We start from the raw sequence: 12,673 nt of genomic DNA on the forward strand, positions 1-12,673 counted from the left end.
ATATATAGACAAATGAAAACCTCCCGAGGCGTCAGTGTTGCACATTAAGGGTAATGGCGGCACCCACGCTATAAGGGTCAGGCCAGTACGTCGAACCCAAGAGTTCGAAATGCGGTCAAAATAGCCAGTAGATGAATCACATTTAATGTCTAGAAAAATACAACGTTCATCTTTCCGCAGAACCGCGGGACTCGCCAATCTATTTTATAGCTGCCCGGAATTTAAAATTAATTCTGAAAATGTTACCCGAGGGCAGCTAGGTGACTGGCGCTATTCGAGATCATTCGTATAACGGCAAGAAGGTTACGAGAACTACATACATATGTATATGTACGTACACACTACACAAAAGTAAATGAATGTGATGCGCCTACTATGATATATCTAGAATTAATATGTATATGCATGATGAAAACAAAAAAAAATTGTGTATGCGTATCTATCATATCATTGTTACTATTTACAGTAATAAATATTAATTACGAAATAAAAAAGTGCTTTAATAGCTTACCTACTTGTCAACTTCTTGTTTCTAATACAAAAGTAATTAATTATAAGATCGGTGTACTTAGTAAAATCAATGAGTAATTTTAAAACAAATAAATTTGTTTACTGACGCATAAACTAAATTCTTAACAAATTCGTAATAGGCGTAATGGGAGACCCAGTTTCGCGACAGCCCATGCAGAAGTACAACCCAAGATATTTCCTGATTAATAATACCAACACTCAACAATGAAGCCGAGGCACAAAGTAATGCCCTTCTGCTAATGCGCGCTAGTTTGCAGGGGAAAAAAGGCAACTGTGCCGTGCATTTTGCACCGACCTGTGCCTCGGCTTTTGTTATTATTCCCTACGACGACGTGCTCTAGCATAGGTCAATAGCCGCAAATCTAGGTTGTTATACTCGCGGCGGCGGGCGCAATCTGTACAACGCGGGAACGAGAGAGGCAATGCAATGCGATAACGGTGACGTAGGTGCATGCGCATTACCGAGAGTTCAACGGCCCTACTATGCGTTCCCGTATTGCCGAGTTCACGAATTAGGGCAACTGACCTGAATATTTTTATCTCGAACGCGCTACATTCGTTTCAAAATAGACTTGTTCTTATTTTTTTCCTCTGTTTTTTTCGTTGAAAGGATGACCCCGTTCGTTAAATTGGGCCGGGGCTAAAGAGCCGTCGTTAACGGCTTCCTCGTTAACAGCAACGAACGATGCTCTATGCTCTCATAAGAAGTGGCTAATTACTCGGTGATCTAAGTCTGGAGTTTGCTAATTCCATCTCTTACATGCCTATCACTGTCATTAGTCGAACAATCCACAGCATGCATTGCAAATCATTCATACGAATTTAAGTTGCCATTCAAACCAACCACTAGAACTATAGAAAAAGAAGCAGAAAGACATTCTTTTAAAAAGAAGCAGACTTAAAACCTCCAAGTTTTAGGCATCTTACATTAGTAGATACGGACTTTCTATAGGTTTTCTCTTGCAATCAATTAGTTAAAAAGTGAATTGACTTCTAGTTTCATGTCTTCAAATATCATTTCTCTTACACAACAAGCAGTATTTCTGTTTTTCTTGAAACGAAGTAGAAGGTTTTAGGTAGAAATTCTAAGAATTTAATAAATGCAGAGAGAAAAACAGTGTTTTACAAATCATTCGCTTTTTAACAAAAATAATGTAAATTGACACGCAGTAATACTTTCGTGCGTACGTATGCACATAGGTATGTATGTATGAGTACGACTAATTTAAGAACAAGTATTAAATGTTGCAATTACTGTTACCGCTGCTTCGTATTACACTACCACTAAGTATGTAATTATTATAAACATATATGTATCTACATGAGCACTTCCACTTGTTATTCTACGATTTTTTATTTGTTTTGATTATGTAGCAGAGCTGATTATGCATCGGACATTACACTTGTGCAACAATTTGCGTAAAAATGTAATACGCAATTACCACGGGGCAATATGCGGGGGACTGTTAGTAAATAACAAGCCGTGTCATTAGCTCATCTTTCACTTCGGGTTCATCCACATTACAACGACACAAAAACTGAATGCTTTATCAGCACTTGCTGCTAACCTTCTAGTTCATTGTAACAATTTCAAACTACATAATCGTCATCATTCATACATGTTTTGATAGCAATATTTTTGTTCCTATAAGGAATACTACTAACCCAAGTGGTTTATTGCGCTTACACACTTTTACTTCCCGTACTTGTCGTATTTAATCATTTTTTTATCACACTACTATTAAGTAGTTTCGTGTGTGGTTGAAATTTCACCAATTGGTTCGAGTCATTTAAAAAAATTCCGAACAATGTTAATTAAAAACTTTTTTTGGTTTTCCGATTTCCAGAAATAATAGGTGTTAGCTAACAAATGACTACTTTCTCAAATATAAATTTGTTTCTTTGTTGTTGAAATAAACGAAGAGGCAACAATGTGTGGGCTGAGGGACTAGTACGTGCCGAATTTTCGTTTATCTCTTGTATTGATCCGACTACAACCTCGTCAAAAGTAAGTTAGCGAACTGCGCGCTGCGAGCGATATCCCGTTACTTGTTTATAGAATGTTGCCGCTAGGCGGCGCTAGTGTGTGGATTACAAACATTGGAGCGCTCGGTCCGGTCGTTCACCGAATACCTAAGGCTTGCTGCTGACGGTCATCGGCACAACTCGCGCTACCTAAAGAATAAACGATGAACTAATAAACCTACGCGTCTGCCAACTAATCCTGAAACTTTTTTGTAACATACAAATTCGTATGTGTACACAGCTGAAACAAAATGACCGAAGAAACAGGCAAAAAAATCAATTAGGCAAAAAAATCAATTTGAACAAAATAATCGAGAGTTGGTTAAGCAATAATTTTCGTTTCTAAAACCAATTTGTCCTTACCGGTGTTTTGTGTGGAATATTGGTAGGTATGAAATTTACGAAGTTATACTTTGTAACTTTTTTTACTTATTAGGTAAATACACAAACAATATTCAATACGTCTATAAGAAAACTATGTACAAGTATAGCATAGGTGGATATCTATACGTATATACTAATGACCTAAACGAATTTAAAAAAATCTAATAACACTGATTTTTTANAACCTTGACTGAATTACCCAGACAAGCGTACAGCTCTACGGCCAAGGCCGCGACGATTGCGCAGCGTTGCTTCTCATCAACCGCCGTTGTCGTTCGTTCGTTATTATTACAACAGTAGCTTGAGCTGCCGTGTCAATTGTAACTTATGTTCCTCAAAATATTATTTTAAAAAAATCATCTGGTGCCTTTTCGGTTAGTTTTAGGTAATTTATTTTTTAACTATAAGTTATGGGAATTATTAGTTTTTTCTTGTTTCTCTTTTCGGTTTTTTAGGTAGAGCAATTTCTGAGCAGCGTATCAAATTGCATTCGAGTGAACAATGACAACCAGTAATTTAATTTCTTTCCTTTCGAAATTAGCAAATAAATCGTAAAAGGGTTCTATTGTTGATAGACCACATTTCAAAATTGGACGAAGAGCAAAAAACTAAATTGCTACCCGTCAACTATTACCAAGCTTTGGCCATCTGCCGTTTTTTTTTTGTCTTTTGACGGCTGCGCCACTTCCAATATTATATAAAAAAGCAGAAAGGATTGCGAACAAGGGTATAAGAGTAAAAGGGTTCGCTTTAAAAGGGTTGCCAAATGGATAAGGTAATGATGCAGGTGCGAATAAGGGCGGAGAACGGAGATGATCATCAGGTAGTAGTGGGTGGCCTTGAACTGTCTAAGCACGCTACTAGCGGAAGGGAATCAATATTATATATACGCATAGGTAAGAAAAAGGTCCGAACCTTTTTTTTTTATACCTGCACACTATCTAGCATATGGCGAATGGATCCAATTCGTACCTACAAAAAAAAGCACGGGCCAAAAAAGATTTTTCAGACGCACCAGTTAGGTAGATGGAAAAAAAGTTGCTGTGTTTGTAGCGAAGATCGAATGTGGTTACTTTTACTTTCTATGAAGTGTAAAAGAAACAGCACACCGTCGTTGGAAGTAAAGCAATTTCTTCTTCGAGGTTAATGCTCGAATGCATTTTTCATTGACCTCAAATTGAGTAAGACTTTCACCTTTCGTTATTTTCGTAAGAGTGGAGAAATTACTAAATCTCGACATTTCACATCATGGATAGTATTGTAATTATCACAGACTTTCTCAACTTGTAATCGCCACGCAGAATACATAATGAAAAAAGTAATCCTACTCTCTCTGTCACGGTCAAGTTTCATTTCCGAAAATTCACATGCCTCAATCGAAAGTGAATAGAAATTTGTTGTAGTGGTGAACAGCAATGGTTTTATTTATCTAAACATTCCAAACTAACTATAGTTTGAAGAAAGTTTATTAAACAGAAGTCAGTAAAAGTAGGTAGGTAGTTTAAATTAAATTACTTATCACCGTTTTTTTTATGTTTATCACACACTAAAATTTCTTTGAAAAGTTAATAATTTTAACCGACAAATACTGTTAGTGTTGTAAATCTCTACGTGATTTGAAGGAAACACAAACCTTGAAATGGAAATTTAAATCAGAAATGTTTTACATCTAGTAGTTATTCGTACATTAGTTTTTAATTATAGGTACTACCTAGGCAGATACATGAGTTCATTATGCAATTGTGTTCATTTTGAAGGTCGTATTTATTTAAAATAAAATCAAAGGAATATATATTATTTTTACACGTATGTATACCTAATAATAAAAATCATACCGAAGTCTATTTAAAAACTGAAACAGTAATTAAATCTGATGGTGAATGAATAAGGTCGCCCACGTTACTTACATAACATGAACATCCCGAATTCCGAAGAAGGCAGCAACAATAAATCACCATCAATATTAACAGCAGGCAAAGAGAGATAGAGAAAAAAAAAATGAGCACGGAGAGAAACGGCACCAGGAGGGCGTCAGTCCCAGTGCGCAGTTCGAAAGACCGATCTTGAACCCGTATTTTTGGAAGAGCCTTGAATTTGTTTTTTGTTATATTATTCGACGAAGGTCAATCGCCTAGTTAGCGAGGAGCTTCGACTGCTGCCGCTGCCCGATCTAACGAACGCAACGTTGTGCGCTTGCCCACGCCTCGTCGGTGCCTGCTGTATTCTTTCATCCTTCTTGCTTGCACGCACCCTTCCTCTCCCTCTGATTCATGGCATGCATTGCGCTCGCACCGGACATTGACACTGGCAACCGACCTTCAACCTTGGTTTTGCGCCATAGCGCAGGTAGTTCAAACATAAGCCTCAAACTTATTTGGGAACGAAGATTATTGTGCGTATTTTACGCACAAATGACAATTATTTGAAACGTACGTGTACATAAAATAACGAATTTCTAAGTGGGAGTATAACTAACAGTCATTAATTTACACGGAAATAAATACAAATTAGGGAGCTTGTGGCTAGAAGTAATTTTGAAGAAAAGGTCAGATACCTACTTACACTCCCTTTCTACGTGAATCGATTATATTCGAAACAAACATTGACATCTACAAATGTTATGGAATGTAATTCCAGTGAAGAAAGTTAATGTTTTGGCATCAAACTCACGTTGCTTTAACTTTACTTTTTGGGAAACAAACCACCATACACCGTTGAAAATTGACATTTGACAAGTTTTTTCTCTTACCTTGCATCCTTCACATGAATGTACTCCGTAATGGAATCCAGAGGCTTTGTCGCCACAAACTCTGCATAATACCGTCGTTCCATCGAATTCTGAAATAAAAACATTTCTGTGAGTAACAATAAAAGACAAGTTTTATAGATAAGTAACGAATAATATCTAATAATGTTATAGTAACATTAGTTAGTGTATAGGTGACCAAAGAGAAATGTCACGAAATGAGACCATGAATACATTGACACGAACTTTCTCTTTCGTCATTACGCGCGCCACGAAATTACATAAGAAAGTCGGTGAAAGTACTGCATCAGCTGCACAAGTCTCTGTGTACATATCTACATGCAGGTATGTGTGTTTGTTTTACTACTCTTTTATTCTCGACAGAGAACAGGTTTCCTGAACAGATTTTTACTTTGTTTGGAATCGTTTATTTTTATTAACCATTCCGATCTCTTCTTCCGAATAAATTAAACTACATGGGTACTTGTGTACGTATTTGTTGAAGCACGTGTCCATAAAAGTTACCAATTCGTTTGTTTACATTACTATTACAGAAACATAGTGTGGAAACGTTCGAGGTCGCCGTAGGGGAAAGTAACTCCATTAGAAACAGTCGTTAAAGTTGAAAAGGGAAAGGGCGTTTTTTTTTTATAAGGTTTAAATAGAGCAAGTACCTAAATTAAGCGCTGGCTCTTTGGTGTTTGAAGTCATAGGAATATCTGTAAATTGATGAGTAGTCGACTCGGGTAGCTGAGCGATATTGTGCATGCTGCTATCCGGTGAAAGTATCATTTTCAACAATTACCACTGATCACACTTTAATAAACTGACAAAATAATCCAAATGTGAAGAAGGGTTGCTTGTAATTATTGAATTACAAACGAAACGTTCATTATTTCACAACGACAATATACGAACACCACAATAACTAATAACGCATGTGTATACAAAAATGCTGATCACCTTTCACTGACACTGAAGGAGCTTCTTGTGCAAGCAAGAGCTCCGCAAGAACTGCCGAGAGTGAAAGTCCCGGTGCGAACTGGGCCCGGCGAGTTCAGTGTATAGTAAATAAGGCCCGCGACTACCTGAAGGGCAACAGCAGAGCGGAGGAGGAGGTGGGGACGTGCGGGACCCCGAGTATTTTAGCAGCAAAAGCGCGAAGTTGCGGGTTCATCGTATTTTGAAGTTGGAGGTCACTGACAACAATGCTGCTGGCCACCAATCGGCTGGGTGCGTTCTGTCCCGTGATTGGTGGCGCGCGCGCCCAGGCACCTCCCAACGAGTGGGGAACCGCCTGTGTAAAGCTCACGGTCGAGGAAGGAAGTTCAACGGCCGCGAACCTTGACTGAATTACCCAGACAAGCGTACAGCTCTACGGCCAAGGCCGCGACGATTGCGCAGCGTTGCTTCTCATCAACCGCCGTTGTCGTTCGTTCGTTATTATTACAACAGTAGCTTGAGCTGCCGTGTCATCGTTACTGCTGCTATCACACACTTTTTAGCCAGATGAAAAAGAATCATTTCATCGTTCAATGGCTAAAATTAAACTATTTCCTTTCACTTGAAATATTTTTAACAGTGTGCGATTTATGCTAATAACGTAGATGTGTTCGTTGCTTCCAAATTACGACAACGATTTTTGTTCTTATTTTGTGTGTATTGCGCAAAAAAGCTTTGGCAAGTTTCAGGATCCATGCCCGACTTACATAACTACAATAAATTAATACTTTGTCGCATTTCGTACTTAATAATTAACATGTGTATAAGCACAATCTATAGGTACTTATAATTTTAGACTGAAAGGGGTTTATGTAGGTAGTTATTATTTTTTCACCAATTTTAAATAAATTAAACAGCAGCAAAATGTTTCTGTTCGAAAATCATCTAAGAAGATTGATTTATTATTTATAAATACAATACAGGTACTTAAACTTTTTGTAGATCCTTCCCTTTATAATGCGAACCATCCCAACCCTGCTATAGATCAGAAAACTAATCACTTTACAATTACGTAAGTGCCCAGTGCATAATGTAGGTATCTATTAAAAATCAATTACCTGTACAAATAAGTGCTACATTTGTTTTGAAGTTATTTGTAAGCGGTTTCTATTAGAACCGCTATTATGTTTGTATTTACGATACCTTATGTAATTTTGATATTACCAGTTCGAACATAAGCAGTTTTTTAGTTAAATGTAAAATAAGCAAAGTAATACGGTCGTGTATTTTATAGTGCAATTTATATTATTCATTTGTTGGGTTCAATGAAACTGAAAAATTATGCTATATTTGCATCCACGTATTATATTTACGTACCTGCAATATCTGGGTATGTAGGTACCTATATTAGTTTCAATAGATATGATATTTTTTCGAATCATGCGCAAAAATTTAATGAATACGAAATTGTGTGGGTCATCCGCAATTTTCGTGTGAACAAGTAATTGATGATTATATTTGAAACGTGATAAAGCAACTTTTGCAATTTAAATTGTGTGGCGTTTAAAGTTTACACATATACTAAAAGCAAATTACGTAGCATTTTTAAAGAAACTGATGTTAAACATGATCGTCTAATATATATGCTCATATTCGGAGTTCATTCTAAGTTTATTGACGGAAAAGCCTTGAATTGTGATTTCGGTCATTATTTAACTCTGGCCACAAAAGCTGGCTGCGCTATTAAACAATTCCAACGAATAGATGAAGGCTCTTATACAGGGTGCGTCCGAAAAATTAAATTACATAAAAATGTATTAAAATTGAGGTTGCTATTTTTTTAAATATTCAACGAAATTATAAACAAGTAGCATTTAGGTGGATGCGGGGGTAGGTTATGAGGGTAGATAGTAAAAAAAAAAAAACGTTGGTATGTTATCTATTCAAATCTGTTAGACATGTGTGGTAACTATTTTCCCGATTTGGTTGTAAGGTGTACTTATTGAAATTTTGAATTTTTGTACTGTTTATCGTCATTTTTGTATTAACAACATGAACATCGGAAGTTCTGTTACGTTTTATCGGTATTTATTATAAAAGGACATGAAACTGTAGATACTCCCTGCGTCCCTACACAAACTAAAAATTACATTTGCAAATGTCTATGTTGGCATTAAAGCAGGTTAAAAAGTAAAGGAAAATATCGCATCCGCCGAGAATCAAGTCCGGGCCGCCAGCTTTTTTTTGTATGAATTTTCACAATTCTTCCACCAGGAAGTGATTTTTTTCAATTTCATTTTCATTGAGAAAAAAGCTGCAAAAGCTATCGATTTGGCCAAACAACAATTAAACAATATGCCTTGGGCTACGTGAAGTTGATGAATTCTTGCAGTTTTATATCGGGTTAAGTGAGTAGTCAATCTGGACCAGCACATGGACCAGAACCTGCAATTTATGATTTTTGGCCACCCGGGTTCCTGATGATCGAAACATGTGCCAGTACATGTTGTTCCTATATTTCAACAATCTTGTGATTGTTTTTTCGTCAAAAGTTGAGGCTAATGTCACATAGGCATCATTAAGAAATTATTGTTCAACCCCCGTATACATATAATGTTTGACTGACTATGATATAATGCAGTGGATAGGTATATTAGTTGAGTGACCTTTTCCTCGCAGGCATCATCATCACACACCACATCATCATCAACACGTCCATGGTCATTTGAACAGACGTCGTCCTCGCTCCGGCTCGACGTTCTTTTGTCATTTTATTATTATTACCGACGAATTTCGTTCGAAATATCTATACAGAGTCGCAACCCTTCTGTCCCTGAACAACATGCGTTTACGGACGGACGGGCTGCCGGCAAACAGTGAAATTGGACCGAACAATAAACAGCTATTTAACGACACCGAAAACTTTCACTATCGTAAAGCGGAACGTTTTTATGGTGCACTACGAAAGTCCCTAAACACCCAAATAACAACACAATACACAACACATTACTGCATAATGCAACAGTGCATCTCACGATCCGTTAGTATTATTACTATCCGTTTGCTAAACTGTCGAAAAATTCGCTCGCAAATAAAATTTAAACTTTTACAATGCTGTCGGACCGAAAGACTGATTTTATGACGTTGTTTATGAGACCTTGTTTGCCTTTTTTTATTCGACTTTTGGGGCCCTAATAGCTCAACTAAATATACGCTTTGTAATGTAGCTTTTATTGGACATTGCCAATCATAAACGTGGTAGGTAATAAAAATTATTGAGTGGGATGAGTATTTATTTATTTATAATTTTATTAGTCAAAATCTGGGTGAGTAGGTGAATTATACAGTAGGTATGTATATAAGGTATCTTTTGCTAAGTAAAAATGCATCTAATATTGATATATTCGACTGAATAAATCAAAACGAAAGTGAACAATTCTAAAATTATTGCCCTAAATAAAATGCGCAAAATAATAAATAAATAACAATTTTATGCAAGCTATTACATACGTATTACATATACCCAGCAATTGTGCCGGTCAATAACTAGAACGAATGCAGTGTAAGTGTAAATTCTGTCAGCTCTTGAGCATGTTACTTAATTACAACAGGTTTTATACAGATGCGAAGTTAAAATCAAATAGATAAAAATTAATGATAAGTGAAAACTATACAAATCTGTCCAAAACATAATATTTTACAAATTGTTCACTTAACAGTAAATATAAATTGCATTGCATCTACTTGAATAGTTTGATTGGTTTTAATTTCCATTTTAAAATCATCAATTACATACAAAGATTTGACAAAAGAAAGCAAAAAAATAGAATTTTAATTGCAAGTGTTCGAAATGACCGCGATAATAATTATAGTAGGTAATTATATAACAACAGGTCGTCGGTCTTACAAATGATTTAAAATTTAAAAACGACCGTATTTAATATGCAAAACCGATTCAGGTGCCTTACTCTAATGCCAGGTTTAGGCCACTATTAATTTTAACCTAACCTACTTTCATTATCAAAAATTCAGATGACATGTATGCACAAAATAGTACGCAGGCAATTAATTTATTTACTAATTTATAGTTTTCCCGTATTTTTAATTAATATAACTCAGCTAAAAGGAATGTTACATATACACATACAGTAACTCGACCTAATCCGAACATGTGTTAATTCGAACCTCCGCTAATTCGAACAACGAACACTGAAAGTCATAATCCAAATAAACCTCGATAGTTCGAACGAGTTCAAACAGCGCAGGCGTGACAACGTCACCTCGGTCGAGAAGCGGCTGCTGGAGACGTAAAATCTTAGATTTCATCCGTTTTACGAAAGGATTATGTTATCAGCTAAAAAATTGTGCCAAAACGCAAACATTGCATTATTAATATAGGAAAAAGTTAGTAGAGTTCGGAGCTACGATTACATCTTACAACTTTTTTATGTTCCTGACATATTAGAGGCGGAAACAGGTGTTAGGAGGGGTAGAGGCAGACCTAGATTAGATTACTGTTCGCAAATAGTTAAGGATGTGGGTTGTTCTAGTTTTAGGGAAATGCGAAGTTTAGCTCAGGATAGCAAAGAGTGGAGGTACGTGTCCAACCAGTCTTAGGACTGACGACCTTATGATACTGATGATAAATACTTGTGTCTAACATAATAGACGACTGCTTCTTACAATCCAAACAAACTGATAATCTGAACAATCCTTTGCAATAATTGGTTCGGATTATCGATGTTGTACTATACATATTTGTAAATTTGAAACAGCTTGAATATATATAAATATTAAAATTTCATAATGATTAATATTAAATACTCCGGCCTGGAACTCCTTTAGAAGCTATGAAAAAGTCAAACTTCTAAGTCAACGCAAACAAAAGGTTCGATTGTTTATGCCGCATATTTTGAAAGTCGTAAAGGAATCAAAATCTATAGAGTACCTACTTCCCGTTGATTTAGAATCATGAAATTTGCCAAAAAGTATCTTATAGCACAAGTAAAGAAATGAATCCGAAAACCGTAAATTTGTTGTTACAGCATAAAAAAAATATGTTTTTAACTCTAATACTGTAGGTAATTATATATTTTCACACATTTTCACGACTGATCTTGGGGGGAAACTTGAAACACACTCAAAAAAGGCGGGAAAGCTGAGTATTTCATATTAATTTAAAATTGAAACCTCCATGTCTTCTCAAGAAAAAGGGGTCTTGAAAGACAGACAGACAGACGGACAACAAAGTAATAAGTCATCCTATAAATGTCTACTTTTCCTGTTAAGGTACGGAACTCTAAAAACAACATATTACGCAGCAAGGGAAGATAGTAGGGCATTTCCTCCCTGGCGACAAACTACCGGAGAATCATCGTAAAAAAAAAGTTTTTGAAGCGCACCGGGTAAATTGCAATACATTTTAAAAAGGCATAATGATGGTGAAATCATCAAGTTCATCGAGGTTAATAACACCAATGTTCTGTTGCCATTAGAGGTGACTGGGAGCACACACTTGGTTCAGATATTTCTTAAGCGTTTAGTTCAGCGATACACGTTTAAATAGACAGAAGTTTACACGCACACTTATCCCGATAAACAGTACCAACGGAAACAATCGGAGCTGTTCGTGACCATAGCCGTGTCTTGTTTGTTTGTTGTGAAGTTTTTCCCCCAATGTCAATACTTCCTACGCATCTGAATCGCATCCATGTCATTCATACCATGTAGAAGTTTGTTGACTTCGGAGAAAAACGTACTACGAACTCGGAGGCATGCACAAAAATGTTTTATTAGGTTTAGGTATATACTATATGTATGTATGTATGTATGTAGGCGTATAGGACAAAAATGTATCTAGTATGGANTACTTCCTACGCATCTGAATCGCATCCATGTCATTCATACCATGTAGAAGTTTGTTGACTTCGGAGAAAAACGTACTACGAACTCGGAGGCATGCCAAAAATGTTTTATTAGGTTTAGGTATATACTATATGTATGTATGTATGTATGTATGTATGTAGGCGTATAGGACAAAAATGT

At 36.3% G+C, this 12,673-nt stretch overlaps 1 protein-coding gene across 4 annotated transcripts in view; it reads right to left on the reverse strand.

Moving 5' to 3' along the window:
• The window catches only part of LOC108742225 (ecdysone-inducible protein E75), a 194,978-nt gene that overhangs the window by 8,990 nt on the left and 173,315 nt on the right, over positions 1 to 12,673 (reverse strand). For 3 of the 4 annotated variants that reach the window (XM_025976235.1, XM_025976236.1, XM_025976237.1), the window contains exon 2: positions 5,690 to 5,778. In XM_025976235.1, the coding sequence (XP_025832020.1) occupies positions 5,690 to 5,778 (89 nt within the window). Of the gene's footprint in view, positions 1 to 5,689; positions 5,779 to 6,360; positions 6,726 to 12,673 lie in introns of those variants that run through there. The other variant, XM_018477315.1, reaches the window with a different exon arrangement.

Source organism: Agrilus planipennis, unplaced genomic scaffold (genome assembly GCF_000699045.2).
Source record: "Agrilus planipennis isolate EAB-ADULT unplaced genomic scaffold, Apla_2.0 scaffold226, whole genome shotgun sequence".
Lineage (NCBI taxonomy): Eukaryota > Metazoa > Arthropoda > Insecta > Coleoptera > Buprestidae > Agrilus > Agrilus planipennis.